The 25,517-nt window shown below is 44.9% G+C and overlaps 1 protein-coding gene across 3 annotated transcripts in view; it reads right to left on the bottom strand.

Moving 5' to 3' along the window:
* cwc15 (CWC15 spliceosome associated protein homolog) overlaps positions 1-25,517 on the bottom strand; it is a 96,225-nt gene that overhangs the window by 56,346 nt on the left and 14,362 nt on the right. For all 3 annotated transcript variants that reach the window (XR_011595600.1, XM_070891462.1, XM_070891463.1), the window contains exons 2-4: positions 16,420-16,561; positions 12,497-12,609; positions 3,500-3,582 (exon numbers count right to left, since the gene is read on the bottom strand). Coding sequence is in view for 2 of the 3 variants with exons in the window: in XM_070891462.1 (XP_070747563.1) it covers positions 3,500-3,582; positions 12,497-12,609; positions 16,420-16,550 (327 nt within the window). In the remaining variant the exon portion in view is untranslated. The remainder of the gene's footprint in view (positions 1-3,499; positions 3,583-12,496; positions 12,610-16,419; positions 16,562-25,517) is intronic.

Raw genomic sequence — 25,517 nt, 5'->3', positions numbered from 1 at the left:
TTATGTGGCTGGTCCAGTTAAATTTCTGGTCAATGGTGACCCCCAGGATGTTGATGATGGGGGATTCGGCAATGTTAATGTCATTGAATGTCAAGGGGCAGTGGTTAGACTCTTGATTGCTGGAGGTAGTCATTGCCTGACACTTGTGTGGCGTGAATGTTACTTGCCACTTATCAGCCCAAACCTCAATGTCATCCAGGTCTTGCTGCATGAGAGCATGGACTGCTTCTATATCCAGAGTTGTGAATGGATCTGATCACTGTGCAATCATCAGCGAATAGCCCTACCTTTGACCTTATGATGGAGGAAAGGTCATTGATAAAGCAACTGAAGATGGTTGGGCCTAAGACACTGCCCCGAGGAACTCCTGCAACCATGTCCTGGAGCTGAGATGATTGACCTCCACCAACCACAACCATCTTTCTGTGTTGTGGTGAATGGCTGTTTTTGGGAATGGGGGAATTCAGTGGAGTTTCCCAAGGTTCAGTACTAGATTCACTGCTATTTTTGATATATATTAATGACTTGGGAGGTCCAGGGCAACATTTTTAAATTAGATGACATAAAACTTGGAAGTGTAGTCAACAGTGAAGAAGATAGTAATAGACTTTAAGAGGACATAGACAGTCTGGTGGAATGGGAAGACACATGGCAGATGACATTCAGTGCAAAAAAGTGGGAGGTGATCGGTTTTGTTGTTACTGTTTTGGTAGGATGAATGGAAGAGACACAATACATGCTAAAAATACAATTTTAAAGCGGGTACAAGAAGAGAGAGATCTTGGGGTGCTCGTGCACAAATCTTTGAAGGTGACAGGCATAGAATACTAAAAGCCAGGAAGTTATGTTAAATCTATATAAAACACAAGTTCATCCCAGCTGGAGTGGGTACAGAATAGATTTACTAGAATGGTTCCAGGGATGGGGGATTATGGTTGCATGGATACACTAGAGAAGCTGGTGTTGTTATCCTTAGAGCAGAGAAGGCCAAGATGAGATTTTAATGGATGTTTAAAATCATGAAAGGTTTAGATTGAGTAAATAAAGAGTAACTTTCCAATGGCTGAAGGGTCTATAACCAGAGGGCACAGAATTAAGGTGATTTGCCAAAGAACCAGAGGTGACACGAGGAAAATCTTTTTTCTTTTTACAAAACAAGCAGTTAGGCTTTGGAGTACACTGCCTAATTAAGGGTTGTGGATACAGATTCAATAGGAGCCTTCAAAAAGGAAATTGAGTAAATACTTGAAGGAAAAATAATTACAGGGATGTGGAGAAACAGCTGGGGAGTGGGACTAACTGGATTGCTCTTTGAAAGAGTCGGCACAGCCTTGATGGGTCAAAAGGCCTCTTCCGTGCTGTACTATTCTTTTCTATGATTTTAAACTTTTATTTCGATTTTGTAAATTTACGTCCTTGTCTAAGTCACACAGCAGTCATTGACCAAGAGAATCTAGGCCTCCACAAATGTCACACTAAATAAGATATTAAATAGTATGTGAAAGAAGCTCAAGTTTGAGGGGTTTTTTAGGGGTAGAATAAGGTGGGAAATTAGAGCCCATATCCTACATTTCTGTGGCAGGGTATTTTATTGCACTCATGTGCTGCACAACTGAGCCACCAAGTGGTAAAAACCATCACTGCAAAAACATCATGAAAATTTCAAACTCACATTAATGGGGAAGGTTTGAAATTAAACTAACCACCAATGTCTTTAAAAACAGTAAAACAAAAGAAAGTTATTTTTGCTCAGCTGTAATTCAAACATCTGCCCCCCAAAATAAATGAGGATTAGTTTATAATATCCCAATTCACTTGCTAGCAGGTTAGGAAAGTACCAAAGCAGGAAAATTTGGCAGCCATTTTTACAAAAAAAACCACGAGATGTACACATTAGTAGAAATCTTGGCGGGCTGTTACCTTATCAAGTTACATCATGCAACATGAGCAGCATACCAACCACGCTGCTTGATAACTAGAGAACAAAGAGAGAATTCTTTGTTTACCTAGGTAGAATTCTCCTCGGACAGTTCATTAGTAATTGAGTAATTGGTGTTATTTAATTTGCTGAAATATATTAACTTTGCAGCCCCGTAAATCTTTTTAAGGAAACGCACTTGAGGATGCATTACTTAAACTTACACAGCTCAAAATTCACCAATGCACATCCAGCTTTTTCATGTTACAGACAATATAGGAGAATAAAACTCAAGAATAGATAGCATTAAAGTCATAATGATTCATTCTGTATAAAGCCAGGAAAGGGAGTAAAAAGATAAGCCCCCACAAACGACTCGCCCAAGGATTTATCTGAAAAATACACCCTGATTCAATTTAAAAATACAAACTAAGATCATTGGTCTCCTAACTATGGCTTCCAATATCTTGGAGAAACAAAGAAACAAAACGTTTCGTTTATTAGGCTTAGTTCCCAGCATCCGCATTGCTTTTACTGAAACTTCAGGGAAAGGAAGACAAAAAGAATATAGGAGTCAAGAATAGGTAAAAAAAAAAGATAGACTAGACAGCAGTGGCAAATCCTCCACGAGGCACAGCTTCCAAAAGTCAGTCGGGAGTGACCCATACCCCATTCCAAATAACATCCTCAGGGACATTTGCATAAAATGGGTAGGCACTGATATCATTTTCAGCATGAGAATCATAGCATAGGAGGCCATTTGGCTTGTGCCCACCCTTTGATAAAGCTACCCAATTAGCCATAGTCCCCTTCTTCCACGCCCCCCCTCCCCCCGCCCCAATTGGCCCCACCCTTCCTTTGACTACCCTTTTACTAATTATATATGTTTATAAAATACTTTTGGGTTCCCTTTTATATTACCCGCTAATTTATTCTCACACTCTCTTTGCCCCCCCCCCTTTTTTCCTGTTATAGCCAATTAAATACTTTTGACGTGTAGTCACTATAGGCAAAATGTTGCAATGGCATCTTGCCATTATGAAATGCCAAAGATGTTCTTTAACAAGATTTTCACAAATTAAATTTGCTGCTTTCCCAATGGCAATTGATTGCTCTGAGACACCCTCTTCCATCAGGATCAAATTCTTGCTACTATATATGTTTGGATCATGCAGGTACACTTTGTTTTATAGGTGGAACTCACAGGAATTCCAGCAAATGGTATAATCCTACTGGGGTGGGGAAGAGAGAGGGGGCGAAAGGAAGAACAGAGGAAATGCCCACCTCCACTTCAACAGACTTTGGTAGTACACAATGGTAGAAAGCTGGCAGAACTAAGTCCCACTCCAAAATTACAACCTACATGCACTAACCGAGACTGCGCTCCCCCACAATAGACACTGGAATTCTGACCAGCTCATTTCTACACCTGAAGAATATCAAAGATGGCATCACTTGATAGACCAGCCACCTTGTGGTAAGGTTTTCATGAACAAACTAAGAGAGTGCAATTAAGGAAAAGACCATTAGGAAATTATAGATATTCTTTTAAGTAAACCAAGTGGATAAATCATAACCTACATCTGTCAACGGATCATCAGCATCAAGGTTTGCGGCAGGTATCTGATCCAGCCGTGGTCTCTTTGAAGATGATGTTGTGTGTTCTGCAAGAATAGCCAAAGAAAGTTACAAGTTTTCAAAGAAAAATTAGACTTTAAGTAGATATTTGTTCTGTCTTTCAAGCCTTGACTCACTAGTAGCACCCTCACATCAGAGACAGAAGGATATGGATTCAAGTCCCACTCCAGAGCCTTGAACACATTATCTAGGCTGACACTTCCGTGCAGTACTGAGGGAATTCTGCACTGTTGGAGGTGCCATCTATCGGTTGAGACATTATGAGATGTAAAAGATCCCATGGCACTATTCTGAGCTGGGGAGTTTTTGGCACTATTTATCCCTCAACCAATATCACTAAAACAGATTATCTGGACATTATCTCATTGCTCTTTGTGAGACCTTACTGCGTGCAAATTGGCTGCTGTGTTTTGCTACATTACAATAATGACTACACTTCAAAAGTATTTTATTGGCTATAAAGTGCTTTGAGATACCCCGAGGTCATGAAACGCTCTATATAAATACAAGTGCTTTCTCAGAGGGCCCTTGCTTGCATTATAGTCCACCCAGTACCATAAAAATTTTATTACCAAGATATCTTCACTGCTTGCCTCCTTCAGCCTCTGCACTGAACGGCTTCTCATCCTCGGTGATTTCAACCTCCATCTCAATTCATCATGCTCTCTGCCCCTGTGTTCACTAGCCTCCGATCCGCCCTTAATCTCTCCCTCCAAGTAAACTCCCCAACCCATATTCACTGCCACCCCCTCGACCTCGCCATCTCTTGTGGCCTCGCTACTCCCATTGTGCCATTCACAGGCAAGGCCATCTCTGACCTCTTCTTTGTATCGCTCTCCACCCACATCCCCCTTTCACCACCCCGACTTCCTTCTGTGTCCGCCCCTGGAAAAAAAACTCTCCCAACTCTCTTACAATTGCACTTATGAAATCCCAACTGTCCAGCCTTTGGCCCTCCATTCACCACAACATTTCTACAGCTCCTGATCTGCTCAACAACACTCATATTTGACCCCGAAATGAGCTTCTGACCACATATTTGCAAGATGTTTTCAAATCCCTCCATGGCCTCGCCCCTATCTATCTCTGTAATCTCCTTCAGCCCCACCTCTCTCTCTTCTCTTCTCTCCTCTCCTCTCCTCTCCCGCCCCCCCCACCCCCACCCAACCGAGATATCTGTGCTCCTCTGATTCTGCCCTCGAGCATCTCTAATTATAATCACTCAATCATTGATGGATGTGCCTTCTGTGGCCTAGGCCTTAAGCTCTGGAATTCCCTGCCTAAACTGCTCCACCTCTCTTTCCTCCTTTAAGATACTCCTTAATACCAACCTCTTTGACCAAGCTTTTGGTCATCTGCCTCAATTTCTCCTTATGTGGCTTGATGTCGAATTTTTTGCCTTGTAATGTTACTGTGAAGCGCCTTGACACATTTTCTGACATTAAAGGCGCTATATAAATACAAGTTGGTTATCATCTTACTTCTGCAGAAAATGGTCGGGAAAATGTCATGCAATGCTTCTACAATCATCATAGGCAGTCCCTCAGACGAGGATGACTTGCTTCCACACGAGTTCACAGATGTTTCAATGAAGGACCCGATCTTCCAGTCCTGAACTCCAATTGAGGGGGTGGAAGATGCCTGTGCGTGGATTTTTTTTTTTTTAACGTGTGACCACCGTTGCACACCAGCCACCACATATGGGCTTGACAGAGCTCGGCCTTTATCCAGTGGCAAGGGTTAACCAGGACGACTGGAGACCTGATCTGTTGCACGGACCTAGCGCGCACACATATCTGTGTGGGCTGGCCCGTGCTGCCCCTGGGCCCTCGGCTCTTCTGGGCCCCGTACCCTCATCTGTCGCTCCTCTGCCATAAACATTCACCACGTCTCGCCACAAACATTCGTCGCTCATCCGCCCCGGCCTTCCCACTCCTCTGTACCTGGGCCCTGCCGATGTTCCTGCCCACTCTCCAAAATGGCGACCAGGATTTTGATGACGTCACCCAGTCGCCAATCTCAAAATCTTCGCATACTTTGAGCAACTCACGCTGGAGGTTGAAGTGGTATGCTGCTCTAGCTTTTTTATAGCCCGACTTGCGGAGCTGTTCTCTTGCGGGTTGGGGGGCCACAATGCCCCAGGCTCGCCGCTCCAGCTCTTTTATAGCCCCAATGTTTCTATAGATACAGCACTGTCAGCTGACATCATCCTTGATTGCTGTAAAGCAAGATAACCCGTCAATTTTGTCAAACACGAGGGGGTAAATTTTCATCTCTCTCTCATCTGGCTTTTGAGCATAGCCTGGTTATAACTGGGCAGGCCCTGCAACAGGAATGTAAACGCCCTTCCCATTTGTCTCTCTGCAATTCTGTCTAGGCAATGATTAATACCTATGCAATAAAGATGAAAATTTACCCTGAAACGGTTTGTTTGGTACCAAGCTAAGAGCACTTTTTTAATTAATACTGCAACTTTGTCCTCGTTAAAATTACTATAGGTCCATCCTATAGGAGGCAAGAGAAAAGCCCAGGTGACTTTCTCACTGTCTCATGTGAAAATACACAGGGATAAAAATTGGATTATGCCCGAAAACGGGCACAAGGATCGTGATATGCAATCACCCCACGCCCGTTGAAAGGAATGCAGGCAGCACGGGACCCATGTGTCGCGTGCTAATTATAATGATTATAGCGTTCAATCCAGTGCTGAATGCGTGCTGAGTGGCTGAATGTTCAGCCAGGGTCCCAATTTCGTGCGAGGTTAGCACCATTGAAAGCTAGCCTCCATTTCTTAAATGCAGTCTGCATCTCTTAAAGGGAGGTGCATCCTGCCTGCAGCAGCTCTAGCAAATGGCTGAGGGAGACAGTGCAAATGTCACAACAGGGTAGAGAGCATGCTTCAAGGTTCTCTGATGCAGCACTGGAATTCTTGGTGCGGGAGGTGGAGAGACTTAGGACAGAGGTCCTATTTCCAGAGGCACCCCTGGCTACAGTGCCGGAAGAAATTTAATGGCATCATACGAGTGGTCAAGGCCAGTGAATTCATCTTCAAATGCCACATCCTGCTATCTGCACCACTGGCCTCACACACTGTTCAATGCATCATACCTCCATCACTCACCTACCAATAATCTCTACCAAACATGACTCATATCTCACATTCAACGCTTCACCTCACCCTCACACACTTAGCATTGCTGCAAGGCTCTCACCCACATCTCAAAGCTTGCACACACAGTCAGCTATTCAACCATGACAGGCACATCATCCAAACACATTGCACCACACTCCGACACATTTCCCTTTTTCTTGCAGAACAAGATGGCTCACAATCTGAGTTAGCAAGGGCTACCGGAAGGGGCATTGCATAATCTCACCCGCCATTCTTGGCAAGGCAATCACCAAGCCTGTGGTCAGCAGTGGGGCTGAAGCTATTTATGATGGTATCCTCATACCTAATCCTCCTTCTCGTATCCCACTTCCCCTTCATTCCACTATCTCTTCTGACTTACAAGTTGCAGATGGTGTAAGCATCCACCTCTTGCTTCCCCTCCCCTTCCCCTCCCACCCCCACCCCGCCGATCATCAAAACCTTATCTTTGTGCCTTTCTCCTTTCCAATAGCCAAGAGCTGCCACCTGACCAGGAACTGGTTGAGGAGCAGGATCAAAGTAATCATGAAGACACCGCATCGTTCGATTTCACACTCCCTGCCATCAGCTCAGATACTGACACTCCGCGTACTTGAGAATAAGTTAGAAGCGGGATCTGCACATGGTGAGACACCGGGCAAGAGTGACCTGCAACCAGAACAGGGGGAAAACAGTAGCTCAGATGCCAGCTCCCCGGAGGGCGAGGTCGCATAAGAGTTCTGCTACAGGAGGACTCGGATGAGGACTTCGATGGGGCGATCTACAGAAGAACGATGATGGGTATGCACACTGAAATGCTTGGTTCATTAGCAGGCCTGCCAGAAAGCCTGAGTGCAATGTCAAGGAGCATGGAGGAGTCCAGCACCAACCTTGCACAGGGCTTTGGGCAGAGCTTGGAGCCCATGAATTCCAGCATGGAATTGATGGCCAATTCCATTACCCCACTTGTGGACCCAACCCTGATGCAGGAGGGTCTGATGGCCGATGTCTCAGCTTCCATTGCAGCACAAGTGGAAGCGGCACAACATCTGAGTGCTTCAGTGGAAGCTCAGACTTGCGTCATGCAAGCTCAGACTGCTCTCATGCAGGCTCAGCTTGCTGCCACGCAAGCTCAGACGGCTGCTGTCATGGCTGCTTTTACTGGTGTGGACAGGGGCTCACAGCAGTCCAGCAATCTATCCACCAACAGAATACTTGGATTGCTGAGATGGCACCCCCGGGGAGTGGCAGTGGCTCCGTGGAGCATGAACCTGCTGTCCTCTCTCAGGATGACAGCATTTGTGCTCTTACCACTGCCACTCTGCCAGTGCCCTTGCTGTTGGCTGTCAGCAAGCCAGCCCAGACCTCTGCCGCCCTTGCCAAGGTGGTGCAGTCTACAGCTGGGCCACAGCTGCTGGAGGTCATCCTGCAAGGCCATCCGCAGTCTCCGCCATTGAAAGTCAGCAGCCCTCTACCAGCCATGGTGCAGCCACTGGGGGTAGCACTTCATAGAAGCACTAGGCCAAGCAAAGGCACACAGAAGACAGGCACTAAGGGAATGCCCATGGGTGATTAGTTGACTTTTTAAATGTAATACTGTTTCGGCTGCCCCCAAAAGTCTGTCGCAATCCTCCACCTGCTCTACGACGACATGCAAGCCGTGATCCTGACCAACGGATCCACCACAGACCCAATCCACATCCGGACCGGGGTCAAGCAGGGCTGCGTCATCGCGCTAACCCTCTTCTCGATCTTCCTCGCTGCAATGCTCCACCTCACACTCAACAAGCTGGAGTGGAACTAAACTATAGAACCAGTGGGACCCTGTTCAGCCTTCGTTGCCTCCAGGCCAGATCCAAGGTTGTCCTATCCTCTGTCGTTGAACTACAGTAGGCGGACGACGCTTGCGCCTGCACACAGAGGCTGAACTCCAAGTCATCATCAATATTTTCACCGAGGCGTAGGAAAGCATGGGCCTTACACTAAACATCTGTAAGACAAAGGTCCTTCCAGCAACCTGACCCCGCCATACAGTCATCAAGATCCACAGCGTGGCCCTGGACAACGTGGACCACTTTCCATACCTCGGGAGCCTATTATCAGCAAGGGCAGACATCGACAACGAGGTTCAACACCACCTCCAGTGCGCCAGAGCAGCCTTCGGAAGAGAGTGTTCGAAGATCAGGCCCTCAAATCTGGCACCAAACTTGTCTACAGGGCTGTAGTGATACCCCGCCCTCTTGTATGGCTCAGAGAAGTGGACCATATACAGTAGGCACCTCAAATCGCTGGAGAAATACCACCAGCGATGCCTCCGCAAGATCCTGCAAATCCTCTGGGAGGACAGACACACCAACATCAGTTTTCTCGATCAGGCTAACATCCCCAGCATCGAAGCACTGACCACACTCGACCAACTCTGTTGGGTGGGCCACTTTGTTCGCATGCCCGACACCAGACTCCCGAAGCAAGCGCTCTACTCGGAACTCCTACACGGCAAGCGAGCCCCAGGTGGGCAGAGGAAACGTTTCAAGGACGCCCTCAAAGCTTCCTTGATAAAGTGCAACATCCCCGACACCTGGGAGTCCAAGGCCAAAAACCACCTTAAGTAGAGGAAGAGCATCTAGGTCTCGTCACCGAGAGCATGCAGAAAACAAGTGCAGACAGCGGAAGGAGCATGCGGCGAACCAGACTTCCCACCCATCCTTTCCTCTGTCTATCCCACCTGCGACAGAGACTGTAATTCCCGTATTGCAGTGTCACCTGCGAACTCACTTTTGGACTGCCTATGATGATGATGAGTTGACTTTTTACTGTAATACTGAATGGACTGATGTATAAAGTTGATTTGTAATGTTTGTTTTGTGGTGGTTTTCATTTCGGCAGTGTATCCAAAAGGACGCTGTGATGGTCCTTATCAGAGGGATGGTAAGGTGTGAGACTATTAGTGAATGTGGAATTGGGGTTTTGCTCACTGGAACAGTCGGATGAGGCAGAAAGGGGCTGTCTGGGTTGCCTCCTCCCTTCCACTTCCTCCTCCTTCTCAGCTGGTAACCGTATGCCTGGCGGCAAGGACTGTGCCCTCATAATGGCGAGGTTGTGGAGGATACAGCAGACCATGACGAATCTGGACACACGCTCTGGTGAGTACAGCATTGCTCTTCCCGAGCGGTCAGCACCCCAATGCTCTGTTCTATGATGTTTCGAGTGGAAGCATGACTCTCACTGTACGCTTGCTGGCCACATATGGTTGAGTTATGGAGCAGAGCCATGAGCCAGGTGGACAAAGGATGGCCCTTATTGCCCAGTAGCCAACCTCTGGTTTGACATGGTGGCTCAAAGACTGAGGGAACAGTTGACTGGCACAGAATAAAAGCATCATGGCTGCTATCAGGATGCCGGGCATTCACCATGATATGCCGAGCATGGTCACATGCTGACTGCATAGTCAGCGAGTGGAAACCTTTGTGGTTGTAGTACATCTCAGCATTAAAATGCAGTACCCGCAAAGCTACATGCGTGCATGGGGAAGTCCACTATCCTGGCAAAGCCACATGTTCAGCTGTGCGAGGTTAACATAAGGAGTTAGCTCCAGCATTGACTGTGAAAATGGCAGTCTGCATACTTCCGCCGGAGGCTCCCAACACCTGCCCTACTATCCTCATCAGGATGGCATGCGCAAGTATTGCGAGCATGGCGTGGACGCAATTTTCGGCACGAAACAGCACATGTAGCACCGAAAAATCAGGCACTACGGAACAGAATTTTTTGCCCTTAGTCTCTGCTCACCAGGTTCCTTTAATTGTCCAGCCAAGATCAGAATCTTTGCCATGAAGAAAGAGGACTTGCATTTATATAACACCTTTCACGATGTCTCAAAGCACTTTACAGCCAATGAAATACTCTTGGAGTGCAGTCACTGTTATAAGGTAGGAAATACGGCAGCTCATTTGTGCATAGAAAGCTCCCACAAACAACAATGTGATAATGACCAGAAAATCTGTTTTCGTTATGTTGATTAAGGGATAAATATTGGCCAGGAAACTGGGGATAACTCCACTGCTCTTACATAGAAACATAGAAAATAGGTGCAGCAGTAGGCCATTCGGCCCTTCGAGCCTGCACCACCATTCAATAAGATCATGGCTGATCATTCCCTCAGTACCCCTTTCCTGCTTTCTCTCCATACCCCTTGATCCCTTTAGCCGTAAGGGCCATATCTAACTCCCTCTTGAATATATCCAATGAACTGGCATCAACAACTCTCTGCGGCAGGGAATTCCACAGGTTACCAACTCTGAGTGAAGAAGTTTCTCCTCATCTCAGTCCTAAATTGCCTTCTCCTTACCCTATGACTGTGTCCCCTGGTTCTGGACTTCCCCAACATCGGGAACATTCTACCCACATCTAACCTGTCCCGTCAGAATCTTATATGTTTCTATGAGATCCCCTCTCATCCTTCTAAACTCCAATGTATAAAGACCCAGTTGATCCAGTCTCTCCTCATATGTCAGTCCAACCATCCCGGAAATCAATCTGGTGAACCTTCGCTGCACTCCCTCAATAGCAAGAACGTCCTTCTTCAGATTAGGAGACCAAAACTGAACACAATATTCCAGGTGAGACCTCACCAACGTCCTGTACAACTGCAATAAGACCTCCCTGCTCCTGTACTCAAATCCCCTAGCTATGAAGGCCAACTTCACCACCTGTACCTGTATGCCAACTTTCAATGACTGATGAACCATGACACCTGGGTCTCATTGCACCTCCCCTTTTCCTAATCTACCGCCATTCAGATAATATTCTGTCTTCGCGTTTTTGCCCCCAAAGAAGATAACCTCACATTTATCCACATTATACCGCATCTGCCATGCATTTTCCCACTCAACTAACTTGTCCAAGTCACCCTGCAGCCTCTTAGCGTCCCTCTCACAGCTCACACCGCCACCCAGTTTAGTGTCATCTGCAAACTTCGGTATAGAGCCATGGGATCTTTTGAGTCCACTTGAGAGAGCAGACGGTACCTCGGTTTAATGTCTCATAGGAAAGACGGCACCTCTGACAGTGCAGCACTCCCTCAATACTGCACTGGAGTGTCCGGCTAGATTTTTTTTTGGTGCTCAAGTCCCTGGAGTGGGACTTGAACCCACAATCTTTTGACTCAGAGGTGAGAGTGCTACCCACTGAGCCACGGCTCACACTATGAAGGTAACAGCAGCCACAAAGTTACACTCCATCAATCCAACATTGCACAGATTTTCTAACATATGACACAACCACATCACCCACAACCAAGGCTTCCTATGTAACAGCCTGGTAGAGAAGCAAAATACATTTAATAGATGGATCCAACAGTTGCACAGTGCAGAAAATTAGCCATAGATGTCAATCTGAACATTCACATGGGTTAATAACAACTTTACATTTTAAAGACACTCTTTTTATGTAAAAAGACATTGAAGAAATACAGTAACTCATATATCACAAAAAGAAACTCTCAAGCATTAGTAAGCCTAGGCTTGTGATAAAGTGCCAAGATTGAAAACAAACAACTGTAACATTCTTTTCCGTTTAGTTCAAAATGATTCCTTTGCTCAGTTCTACAGCCCCAATAGTCCTAGGGGCACAATTTCTCCAAGCAGAAAAATTAAATACACTATTTTAAACTTAAAAAGTCAAGGAAAACTGATATTTGACATCACTGCAGTTAGTCACAAATTGTAGAAGTTTTTGCCTTTTTTTTAGAAAAACATAATATTAATACCCAACAGAACTCCCCAGTTTTGGAAAGAAACTTTGCTGTATACCTCTGGGTGGTCGGTCTCTATTCTTTTCACGTACTACCACTCGTTCTCTCTCCTCCAGTTCCCTGCGGAAGTCACGACTACGCAACTCTTCAGGGACATCCTGGGTTGGTTGCCTGTAAGCACATTGTACAAATATTTATATCACCTGTGGCAATTTTTTTCACTTTTTCCACATTGAGCTCAAATCAAGTTAATTTAAAAATTATATTGGGGCAGCAGAGTCACCTGTACTGCTGTGCCCATCTCGGGCACCAACCAGCTCAAGTCATGCACCAGTTGCGTTGGCACACCAATTCAAGTTAGAATTGGCAACTGGTAAAGGCCTAAAGGTAGAGCTCATATACCCACCTTTGCAGTCATAAGTGGTGCTCAACATACTCATGCCAGAAAGGGGAAAAAGGAGAGAAAAGTGTAAATGTGAGATGTAAATAGGCTTTCACGGCTAGTGTTAACGATTTATTATGCTGTGACACTGTGAAAATCATGCGATTTGTTAAACAATCAACTGTGATAATTGCGATTTTCCTCATCATGATGGGTTAAAAGTATAGTTGCCTTGTTTCCCCACACTCGAGGAACATAGGAACAGAAGTAGGCCATTCAGCTCCTTGAGCTTATGCCAACATTCAATTCGATCATGTCTGATCTGTGCTACAACTCCATTTACCTGCCGTTGGTCCATATTCCTCAATACCTTTCTGAACAAAAATCTATCTATCTCAGTCTCGAAAGCTTCAATTATCCTAGTATCCACAGCCTTTTGGGGAAGAGTGTTCCAGATTTGTCTACCCTTTGTGTGAAAAAGTACTTACCGATTTTGCTCCTGAAGGCCACCTCTAATTTTATGATTATTTCCCCTTGTTCTTGATTCTCTCCCCCACCACACAAGGGGAAATAGTTTCTCTGTTTCTAGCCTATTATATCCTTTTAACATTTTAAGCACCTTGATCAGATCACCCCTCAAATCTTCTATACTCAAGGGAATACAAGCCAAGTTTATGTAAGCTGCCCTCTAAGCCCTAGTATCACTCTTTTTGATTAAATAAAAGTGATTCACTTGCACAAAAAAACACTTTTGACGTTCAAGAAAAATAAAAAAACTCCTCATCTCATCTTCTGGAAACCTGTTAAAGTTTTAGTAAGGTTGCAATGAGCATCTCACTGAATGGTTTAAACAATGTGCTGTGATTCCCCTCTAGTAAACAAAAGGAGCTGAACAGTAATCTTATGGAACAGACTTGTAGCTCAATTCACTTGTCCTGTCTTCAGCTCTGTAAATCTTCCATTCTGTTATTTTAGAATAGGATATCCCATCTTAATACTTATTGGAAGCTCCTGCCCAATTCTGCAGCTGGGAAATTTCCCACACTTTGTCCACATGATTTTCCAATTTCCCCCACAGCTACTGTTGATTTGCTGTGACAAATTATCAGTCCTGCTCATCGCTCATCATATCATAGGCAGTCCCTCGAAGCGAGGATGACTTACTTCCACGCCAAAAAGGAATAAGTTCACAGGTGTTTCAATGAAGCACCTAATATTCCAGATCCAGAACTACATCGTGAAGGGTGGAAGATGCCTGTGCTTGGATTTTTTTTAACGCGTGGTGGCCGTTGCAAACCAGCCACCACACGGGCTTGACAGAGCTAGGTCTTGGTCCAGTGGCAAGGATTACCCAAGACTAACCGGAGACCAGCTCTGCCGCACAGACCGAGCGTGCACACATATTGCAGTGTGGGCTGGCCCGTGCTGCCCCTGGGCCCTCTCCTCTTCTGGGTCCCAGATTCACACCTCTCCTGGGCCCTGGTCACTTCCCTCTATTACTTTTGCCGACCCTTCGCCTCTCCTGCTGTGCCTGCCCGCACTGCAATCAGCGACCTGGCTTCGTAGCCATCGCCCTCCTGCCACCGCACGCTGCTCCCTCCAATGGCCCCGGCCTGCTGATGGTCTTGCAGGCCGGGACCGCACCGATTTCCGGGCTGGGCCGCCACACGCTGCTCCCTCCAATGGCCCCGGCCTGCTGATGGTCATCACTATCAGTGAGATGGTTATGAATATTTAAATTTGTGAGGCTAACCATAGCATACCTACAATTGTAAATAATTTTAAAGATTGTGTCCCTTGTTCTGGATACCCCAACCAGAGGAAATAAGGTAGATTAATATAAAATAAAAATTAAATCCCTTTATCATTTTAAACCCCTTAACCATCTAAACCCCACCCCCCAAACCAAAGTTACAAATCACATCCTGTGACTGTGGTCTTGGTGCATTATCCCTCACTTTCATTTGCAGCCTTTCACATGTAGACCACACCATTTTCCTCCAACACCTCTTGCACCATTGTTTAGCTCAGTGGGAATGTCCTTGCTTGGATCTACTCTTAGGTATCTGAACATAGCCAGAGTGTATCCAGCAATGGCTTCTCTTCCCGCCAGCTCCAGAGTAAATAATGAGACCAAATAGATTGACTGTTTTTCTTTAATTATGTTTTCCTTCGTAAACATGAGGTCATCCAAAACTGCTCCACATGTCCTAACTCGCACCAGGTCCCACTCACCCACCTCCTTTGTGTTTGCTGACCTATATTAGCTCCGGTTAAGCAAGGCCTCAATTTTAAAATTCTCATCCTTGTTTTACAATCAGTCCATGGTCGTGCCCCATCCGATCTCTAATCTCTACAGGTACCACCCCACCCCCATGAGATCCTTATGGTCCGCCAATTCTGTCATCTTGAGCATCCCCGATTTTAACTGTTCCACCATTGGTAACCGCGCCTTCAGTTACCAAGGACTTAAGCTCCAGAATTCCCTTCCTAAACATCTCCAGCCTCCTTTAAGCCGCTCCTTAAAACCTACATCTGATCTGCCCCAATACCTCCTTATGTGGCTCGGTAACACTCCTGTGAAGCAACTTGGGATGTTGTACTATGTTAAAGGCGCTATATAAATCCATTTGTTGCACAAATAATACTTGGTTAAATTGCCACGATGATGCATACAAAAGACACTGTCCTTCAAGACTGGAATATTGAGGATCAGCTGCTCTTTTCTAGTATTTTCCCCCACCCCACCACCCTCAAAACAAGAGATTATCATTCAAAATGGAAAAGCATACTTTTGAGAGTTTCATAGGTTACTGCAACAGCGTCTAAAATGTGGCGCATAAGCCATTTCTGACCCTCGAGTCTGGCCCATGAAGCCCAGGCAATTCAATTATATTTATACATATTTCTTATTCATTGCTGTTCCCCCAATTGACTTTCATGGTTCTGGAAAAGACCATTATTTTTGCTATTGTTTTATTAAGAATACCTAGATCTGTTGGTAGTTGTAGCTTGAAATAGATACAGATTAATTGCTATATTGATTTAAATGTGGTTTGTGTGCCTCCTTGGTACGCACGGAGGCCCATAAAGATAATAAGCTTGGATTCTCCTCGGCTAAAGTGTAAATAATATGCTGTTTTTAAAACAAATGTGAAGAACTAATCGATTATTAAAGATTTACACAGTTTACGTTGTTGTTTCTTTCTTCCCCTCCTCCCTCCAATTTCCTTGTGTCATACAGCACTCGAGCCAAAATGTAAAAACACGTAACCTGCATTCCGATCTTTGCCACTTTGGAACTGGCTAAGAGACTCACCAGAGTGGCCCAGGGTGATTATCCCTGTATGGAAATGTTGAATGTTTACCTGATCCTGTCAATCATCTCAATCATTTGAGGAAAGATCACATTTTTGCTAAACAAGAAAATCTCAGGCACATAAACAAATTATACCAATAGATTATCACTGGTCAATTAGTTTTCCCATTCAATTTTTTTTTTTTTAAAGTCTAATACTTTAACACAAATGACGATAAAAGTGCTTCAGTCAAACGCTATACAGCTTCCCCACACCCTAAAAATAAATATACATTCTAACCTGTATTTGATTTTAGTATGTGAAGGAAGGTCCCGACTCGAGTACTGCTTGGAAAGTTGACTGAGATCTCCTTCTCCTTTTCCTTTCCCTCCTCTAGCTGGTTCAAACGTTGGTCGGGCAGCAGTAGTCATTTTTAAGAATACTGCAAAAAAGATCAAGGAAAACAGTTACTTGATGAGGACAAAGGGTAATTAGTGTTCATCCATACATAAGCAGGACAAAAAGTTCAGAAACTAATTGTTCAAATACAGTTATAAGGAAATCAAACTGTTGCTACAGAGTTCATAATGCAGCACAACTGTTAAAAGTGCCTACACAAATATCTTATTCATTACAGATGACGTTTACTGTTTGCTTACTTAAATTCCTCCTCATTTTTGTTTGAAACCCACACACAACTGAATACTTCATTATTTAACAGGGCAAGGCAACTTTGAGTGGACCCCATTCCTTTGAGAGAGTAATATTACAGTGCCATCTTGGTCAGAAGTTGTTCCCTACCTCTATTTCCACCCATCATCAGCAGCAGGCCTGACCATTGACTATGCACATATTGAAGGAAGTCTATTTGTCCTATTTTCCACCTTACAATAGTATCGTTACAATAATTTGCTTTTACAAAAAATTTAAACAATCTTACATTTCCGTGTAAGTTGCACCCATTAAGGTTATCAGTAGTGCAATTCCTACAAAGATGCATTTTTTATTTTGTATTTTGGTTCCAGTCAGCCAAGGTGAGGTGAATTCTTGAATAAACTACCTCTATTAATGCTGGCTTTTTGTATGCAAATCATGAATCTGGTTAACTGGCCTGTACAGTTCTAGTCCCCAGTTGTACATTTTTTATTTTGGTTACAGATTGATCAGCATCTGAAATAGAAAGATCAATGTTTCAAGTATGATACATCATCAGAACAATTCTGGAGAAATGTTACATAAAAATATTTTTTCATATGATGATCAACCGGTTTTCAAATTGCCAGTATTTACAATTTCTAAAGTATACCAGAGTACACCCGTGTACAAGCAGGGGTGGGTGCAGATTACTGCTAACCAAAAGTTTAAACTATCCTAGGGGCTAAAAAGCCATCTCCCTATGACAAATCGGTTTGCAGGCAATCAGCTTGTCAGCAGCAATTTACCTCTCTGCTTTTAACATGAAGATCCTGACATTCCTTTGACAAACTGCCTTTCTCCATCCTTGGACATGTCATCCAAAGTTTTGTTATTTTCCACGTTTATTGCAATCTCTTATTGATATTCATTCAAGACACAAGTACATAATTTAAATTGGCTCTCCACTGCAGCACTGCAGTAGTGCTGAAAAGAGGTGCTACCTTTTATGAGAAATTAAATTATGACTTTATCTGTCTGCTCCAGATATTTATAAAATCCCATTGCTTATCTGAAAAACAAGGAGGTTGAATTCACGGCCCCTACGGGAGCGTACGAGTTGCGCATGTGCCCTTGGCGGCCTCGCAAGTTCCGGGTTCAGGCATGCGGTGTGCATGCGCCTAAACCCGGAACTTGCGATCTGTCAAGAACCATCTCGACAGATCATATGAATTTGACAGAAATGGGCATTCGCTGGCGGAGATTGGGCTATTGCCCAACTTCTGCCCAGCGAACACCCGGGAAATTCTTACGCCTGATAAAAGCCTATGGCCTGCTTTTATCAGCACAAGACTTTTAAAGGACAGAATAATACACTTTTTTCACCAATTTAAACTTTAAAAACCTATGACATAAGGCAAGTTTATTTTTGGCACTATAAAATATGTAAATTTATTTTTCAAAAAAATTAAATGTGTTTTAAATAATTAATTAAATTCAATTTTGATTAATTTTAAATACCTGTATATTAAATGTTTGTGTATTTTTGGGGGTACTCTCATTCATACTTATGGTGATCCAGTATATATGGAACTTATCACAAGTATGAATGGGATAGAAACATAGAAAATAGGAGCAGTCGTGGGCCATTCGAGCCTGCATCGCCATTCAATATGATCATGGATTACACCTACTTTAATTGGTTGGGCCACCCACGTGATCCCATGGACGCTTGCGAAACGTCTAAGCCCGAGATACATGGGTCTCTACCCAGGCCTGCGCAGAGGCCCAGGACCGCAAGTCGGCGAACCTCCAGGTAAGTTCGTAGCTTTTTTTCAGGTCGGAGACTTACGCCGGCAGGAAGCCTTCAACTGCAATTTATGCATCATTGCATTCTCAAAGTATCCTGGTCTGCACAGAGTAATCTCAAACAGAGTGCTTCTAATCAGAGTGTTATTTCTTTGGAATTTGGAGGGAGTGGGAATTCGGAAGAGAGGGTGCTACTATTTGCCTCCAATACTTTGTGCTCCAGGTAAATATTTAATTTAATCTATCTAGGACGTAAACTAGATCTAATAATTAGCTAAAAACAAAACTATAAGCTAGGTTAATTAAATACATACATTTTAATGAACTAAATAAATAAAATAAGGTTATAAAGGGATTGCAGTGCAGGTGCTGTGCCGCAAATGCAGGATGTGAGAGTTTGTGGAGAGTATCGCAATCCTGGATGACCATGTCAACAGTAAGCGTTTGCATCTCGAGGAACTTCAGTTCAGAGTTGTTGAGTTGGAGTCCGAGGTGCAGACATTGCGGGGCATCGTGGGGGGGGGGGGGGGGGCGGGGGGGGGCTGACCACACCACTTAAGACTTAAGTTAGGTAGTGATATCGGTCCGGTTAGTGGTCAGGGGCAGGAGGATGTAACTGCAACTCAGGCAGGTAAAGGGACCCCAGGTGCAGTGCTGGAGGAGTCTAAGCCTTTGTCCTTGTCCAATACATATGAGGTTCTTGCTGCCAGTGTGGACGAGGGCAAAGTCTGCAAGATGGATGAGCAAACTGACTAGGTACAGTGGGGGAGGGAGTGAAAAGGAATGTTGTAGTGGTTGGGAACAGTATAGTCAGGGGGATAGATACTGTTCTCTGCAGCCGCGATCGTGAGTTCCGATGGCTGTGTTGCCTTCCCAATGCCAGGGTTAAGGATATCTCTTCACGGCTGGAGAATAATTTGGAGTGGGAGGGGGAGGATCCAGTTGTCGTTATCCACGTAGGAACCAATGACATAGGTAGAACTAGGAATGAGGTACTGCTGAGTGTTTGAGGAGCTAAGGTCCAAATTACAAAGCAAAACCTCAAAAGGTAATAATCTCTGGATTACCATCAGAGCCACATGCAAATTGGCATAGGGACAAGCAGATCAGAGTTAAATGCATGGCTCAAAGAGTGGTGTGGGCGGAAAGCAAATGGCATGTTGGCCTTTATTTCAAGGGGATTAGAGTACAAGAGTAAGGAAGTTTTACTGCAATTGTACAATTCTTTGGCACTACCACACCTGGAGTACTCTGCAAAGTTTTGGTCGTTTTATCTGAGAAAGGACAAACATGCCTTGGAGGGGGTGCAACAAAGGTTCACTAGATTGATCCCTGGAATGAGAGAGTTGTCCTATGAGGCGAGATAGAGTAGATTGGGCCTATACTCTCTGGAGTTTAGAAAAATGAGGTGTGATGTCATTGAAATATAAGATTCTGAGGGGGATTGACAGGGTAGATGCCGAGAGGTTGTTTTCCCTGGCTGGCGAGTTTAGAACTCGGGGGCATAGTCTCAGAATAAGGGGTCAGCCACTTAAGACGGACGGAGGAATTTCTTCACTCAGAAGGTTGTAAATCTTTGGAATTCTCTACCCCAAAGGGCTGCGGATATTGAGTCGTTGAGTACATTCAAGCCTGAGATAGATAGATTTTTGGACTCTAGGGGAATCAAGTGATAAGGGGAGCGGACAGGAAAGTGGAGTTGAGGTCGAAGATCAGCCATGATCTTCTTAATGGCGGAGCAGGTTCGAAGGGCCATATGGTCAACTCCTGCTCCTAATTCTTATGTTCCTGGCATTACTCCCTCAAACAATACAACTAAAACAGATTTAGCTCATCATGGGATCTTGAAATGTCTAAAGTGCTAGCCACCCAGGAGAACATTGCGTTTTAAATTTCCTGCTGCAGCAGCACCAACCCCCCCACCGCCCCCCAACCCATGACAACACCAGCTGCCACCACAGGAGCCTCCAGTTCAGTGATGTCACCCGCCCCCCCCGCATCACTGCAGAGAGCCAGTGAAACGGGTCCAGCTGGGTTCTGGGCGTCTGAGGGAGGAGAGAGAAAAAGAGACTGAGCTGGGAGAAGTGTGGGGCTAGCGTGAGCAGCGACTAGAGGGCAGTTGAGAGGGAAACTGGCGGGCATGAGGAGCATTTTCTGAACATCTGACAGCAGCATCAGCATAGTGGTGAGTGGGTGCGGCACACAGAGAGGAGCAGCCAGTAAAGGGCGAGTGAAACCTAGGGACTTTACTGTGGGTAAACATTGAAAGATTATTTACACCGGTGGGCAAATAGGGAACGGTGACAGAGATCAAGGATTCTCGCTGGAAGAACCAAGAGGAAAGGGAGAAAGAAGGTTTTTGAACTAAGGGTATTAGACCATGTGATGCTTCACCACAAGTGGCTATTCAGACAGAAGCTAAAAAAGGGAATGGGATATGTATTTCAAAAAAAAAAGGAGGAATATAAAAGGATCTGGGAGGCACGGGGAAGAGAATGAGGTTACAGGAGCAAGTACCAGCACTGGCACATGCACCAGGGCCCAAATGGGCTCCTCCAGTGCTGTAATTTCTAACATTCTCCTTTATTGGCCCCAAGTTTCCACACGATAAAAAATGGGCGCCCCTCCGAGCTGAGCGCCCGTTTTTCGCGCCGAAAACGCGCCGGAAAAAAAACGTGCGATTCTGGAGCGCCCTGCAGCTCCATGTCTGCTTGGCGTGGCGCCCAGGGGGGCGGAGCCTACCACTCGCGCCGATTTTGTAAGTGGGAGGGGGCGGGTACCATTTAAATTAGTTTTTTTCCTGCCGGCAACCCTGCGCGTGCGCATTGGAGCGTTCGCGCACGCGCAGTGTGAAGGAAACATTGGCACTCGGCCATTTTTGTAGTTCTTTGTAGCTGTTTAATTTTTGAACATTTTTTAATAAAAGCACATTGCCATCAGTACATCAGCACTGAGGCTTCTTGCAGCTGTGAGAAGGCTGCAGGAAGCTTCAGAAAGTTGAGGCAGTCGTTTCCCGACGGCCTCCCCCCCCTGCCGTCGGGGAATGGCTGCTGAACTTGTGAGGCTTCCTGCAGCCTTCTCACTGTCTCCTTCCACCCACACCCCCCCCCCCCCCCCCCCCCACCGCCTGGAACGACTTCCTCCCCCCCTGCTGCGTTCGGTCGGTCCCGCACTCCCTCCCTCCCCTCCCCCCGCCCGCCCGCCCGCCGTCGGGAACGGCTTCCTCCTCCCCCCCTGCCGTCGGGAACGAACGGCTTCCTCCTCCCCCCACCCGCGGGAACGAACGGCTTCCTCCTTTCCTCCCCCCCCCCCGCGGGAACAGCTGCCTCAACTTGAGGCTTCCTGCAGCATTCTCCCTGGCTGAAGCACTTTTACACAGGTAGGAATATGGTTTATTTAATCTTTTCTTTGCTTATAAATTTTTATTCAGGTTGGATTTATTTGTATAAGTATAAATAAGGATTTATTATAGAATTTAATGACTTCCCTTCCCCCCCCCCCACGTCGTTCTGGACGCCTAATTTGTAACCTGCGCCTGATTTTTTAATGTGTAGACAAGGTTTTTTCAGTTCTACAAAAATCTTCACTTGCTCCATTCTAAGTTAGTTTGGAGTATGTTTTCACTGTGGAAACTTTGAAATCAGGCATCAGTGGCCGGACACGCCCCCTTTTGAAGAAAAAATTGTGTTCCAAAGTGAAATTGTTCTAACTGACTAGAACTGCAGAAAAAAAAAATGTGGAGAATTGCGATTTCTAAGATAGTCCGTTCTCCACCAGTTGCTCCTAAAAATCAGGCGCAAATCATGTGGAAACTTGGGCCCATTGTGTCTAAGTCCAGGGAGTGGTTGAGAAATATTGGCGCTGAGGTGAATTTAGGATGAAGTACCCAGTGAGAAGTGCCCAAAAAATTGAGCCTGCTGCTGACCTGTACAATCTTTCAGGTTGGTCTGTGCCAGCCTCTTTTGACATGTGAAGCCCAAGTTACAGATCAGCTCTTGAGTTTTCACCTTCACACAGAACTTGAGTCTAAACCACAGTCCAAGGAGATCAGAAGATAGTTGGGGCCTGCTAAAAGTAGCATTGACTGTGCAGTGCAGGAGCATTTTGGCTACAGTTTAAGGGTATCATCAGGTTAACAAGATTACTACTAGTGGGGCATTTCATGCATTGCGGCCAGTTATATATAGACTATCAAAAAGTTATTGTCTTACTGGTAGTTATGAGGGGACTACTTACTAGTAATTATCAGTAAAATTTCAGCGAGTTATCATTACTTACTGATGGAATCAACGTTCCTCCCATGCCTTCGGGTTTCCCCTCTTCCCCACCCTTGGTTTCCCTTCTTTGCCTGCTGGTCTCCTGCTTCTCGGAATTTCTCGCACAACAGTTAATGGCACGACCACGAGCAAAGACACTCAAATTATAGGGGACCCAACCTTTGAGGTAAATGCAATCATGGGCCAAAAATAGCAGTCGCGGCGTAGCTCCAGAGTACGCTGCCCACCTACAAAAAGAATATGAACTTAACTGGTGCGAGGCCCAGAACGGAGACTTTCTCTTCAGCGCTGCAGTTGTGTGCAGCATACGATATCAGTGAGCTGAGGAGTGCAGCCTATGCGTAAGGGAAGACACGCCCACAAAAGCTGTGAACACTAAGCCATACCCACAGAAACTTTAGTCTTTTCCACTGAATTACCTTTTTAAAAAAAAGATACTTGGACTTATTTCATATATCAGCATTTTATTTTATTTTTTTCATCCATACTCACAATTCATTAGTCCCTATATATACACACAACTTCCTGTTTTGATACTGAGTAAAGGTCTAACAATGTTTTATATCCACGACAAGTAATGTTGAACTTCACAAAGAGATTCCCAGCCATATATTCAATGTTAATTTTCTAGTTTAAAATATATTGTTCAGATCTCATTTAGACTGGTAATAGATACAGCTATTTTCCTGGCTATAGATGCATTATATTGTTTGTTATGTTCATTTTTTTAGTTGAAAGGACAGAATTGGTCACTGAAATCTGATAGATGTTCACTTTATTTAACTTTCTTATTCAACTTCCCAAGTAATTAAAATGAATACTGTATCTGTCTGGCCTTCTGTGTTTCGAAAAGATATTTTTTCATGAGCAGTCAATTTAAATTTCAGAATTTAACAAAATAAAAGAGTATGCTAAATAGTGTGTTCACTTGAAACTTGCAAAAATAACTTTAAAAATCTTTAACTACTGTTAGATTACACGATTTGGATGCGTGGTCTCCGTTTAATGATATAAAACTAAAGTATACGAAAGATAACATCCCCTCGCTACACACTGTTGAAACAAAACTAAAAAAGATATCCTTGAAATTTTGAATTGATTTTTATGTCATGTCAGAGGCACCATCTTTCAGATGAGACATTAAATAGAGACCCTGTCTGCCCTTTAGAGTGGACGTAAAAGATCCCATGGCATTGCTCGAAGGGTTTTTCCAGTATCCTGGCCAGTATTTATCCCTCAACCAAAATCATTAAAAACAAGATTGGTCATTTATCTAATTTCAGTTTGTGGGTCTGTGCTGGGTTTAAATTGACTACCGCATTTCCTATATTGCAAAAGTGATTACATTTCAAAAATGTACTTTATTGGCTGTAAAACGCTCTGGGTCGGCCAGAGGTTGTGAAAGGGCCGCGGTTCTTTGTTTATCTGACATTCAAATGTGAACTTGAGTGAGGGTCAATGATAATTGCAAGACACCGCTGTTAATCATGCTCACATGTATACCATGGGGCCGAAATCCACCTCCCAATAAGGCCTCTGGCCACCTGAAAGCGGCAGCCATGGGGCGATGCCGAATGGCCGCCAACTTGCGGCGGCCTGGCCAACACTCGCTAAATTCACCTCAGGACTTTTTGCTGCGGTGTGACGATCCGCTATAAAATTCAGTTACAAAGGGCTAGACTTTCGGCATAGATCGCTACCGCCCGATATTTCCGACAGTAGTGGTTGTCCCACCTTTAAGAACATCGCCCATTTTAAAAACCGGTAGCGATATCAAGTGGGCGGTAACGATCAATTCAGTCGTGCAAGGCCGGCGTCCCTAGCAACGGCCGTTCTGCACATGTGCAATTTTCTTTTCCCTGGCACTTAACTTTTCCCGCGATTGGCGAGGCCAGGGATCACCTGCGCATGCGCAGGAGAGGAAGGGAGAGCACGCGAGACACACAGGCTTGTAGCCAGGTCAAGTGGAGGGAGAATATTCAAGGTTTTAAAATTTTGAAAAAAATTAAAATATATTTCAAAGAGAATTATGGACATTGAAGAAGTTGTAATGAGTGACGTGGGTGAGGTGGCTGAGATTGGAGGGAGAAAAAGGTCCTTGCAATTGAGAGATGAGGCCAAGCAGCCTTGGTCCACGAAGTGGAAAGCAGGTGGAGCCAATTAACCTGGGGTGGGCGTGGGAAACCCTCCCCACCAAATGTGTACCAACATTTCTGGGCAGAGATGTCGTCGGCCACCCACAATTATCGAGAGCCGAGCCAGTGCCGCAAAGCGCTGGGATGACCTGGTTGCGTCTGCGAGTGTAAGTACTAACTTTAATAATGTACTGGCTCATTACTTAAAATGTAATCTGCCAGATTGTAACTAAGCTTGGTAAACTGGATAATCTTGGTTTCACGCATTACTTCCTATCCACGATCTTATTACATTGTTTCTCTGAACGTAGATGTGTTAATCACGCATCAATTGTATCCAAACTGTATTAGCATATAACATATAACTTTAATGGGATATTGAAGAAAAGCATTGGCGATGACTAATTGTGGATGTCTGTGTGTTCCGTAATAGTACCCGTCATCTTTGCAGAAGATACCTGCAAATCGCGCGGAGCGTCAGCGCACGGGAAGAGGGCCCGCAGAGTTGGCAAAACTCATCGACCTGGAGGAGCGGGCCGCAGCC

The sequence above is a fragment of the Pristiophorus japonicus genome, chromosome 10 (assembly GCF_044704955.1).
Source record: "Pristiophorus japonicus isolate sPriJap1 chromosome 10, sPriJap1.hap1, whole genome shotgun sequence".
Classification (NCBI taxonomy): domain Eukaryota; kingdom Metazoa; phylum Chordata; class Chondrichthyes; family Pristiophoridae; genus Pristiophorus; species Pristiophorus japonicus.
The sequence above is the reverse complement of the archived record's forward strand: the minus strand, read 5'-3'. Positions and strand labels throughout refer to the sequence as shown.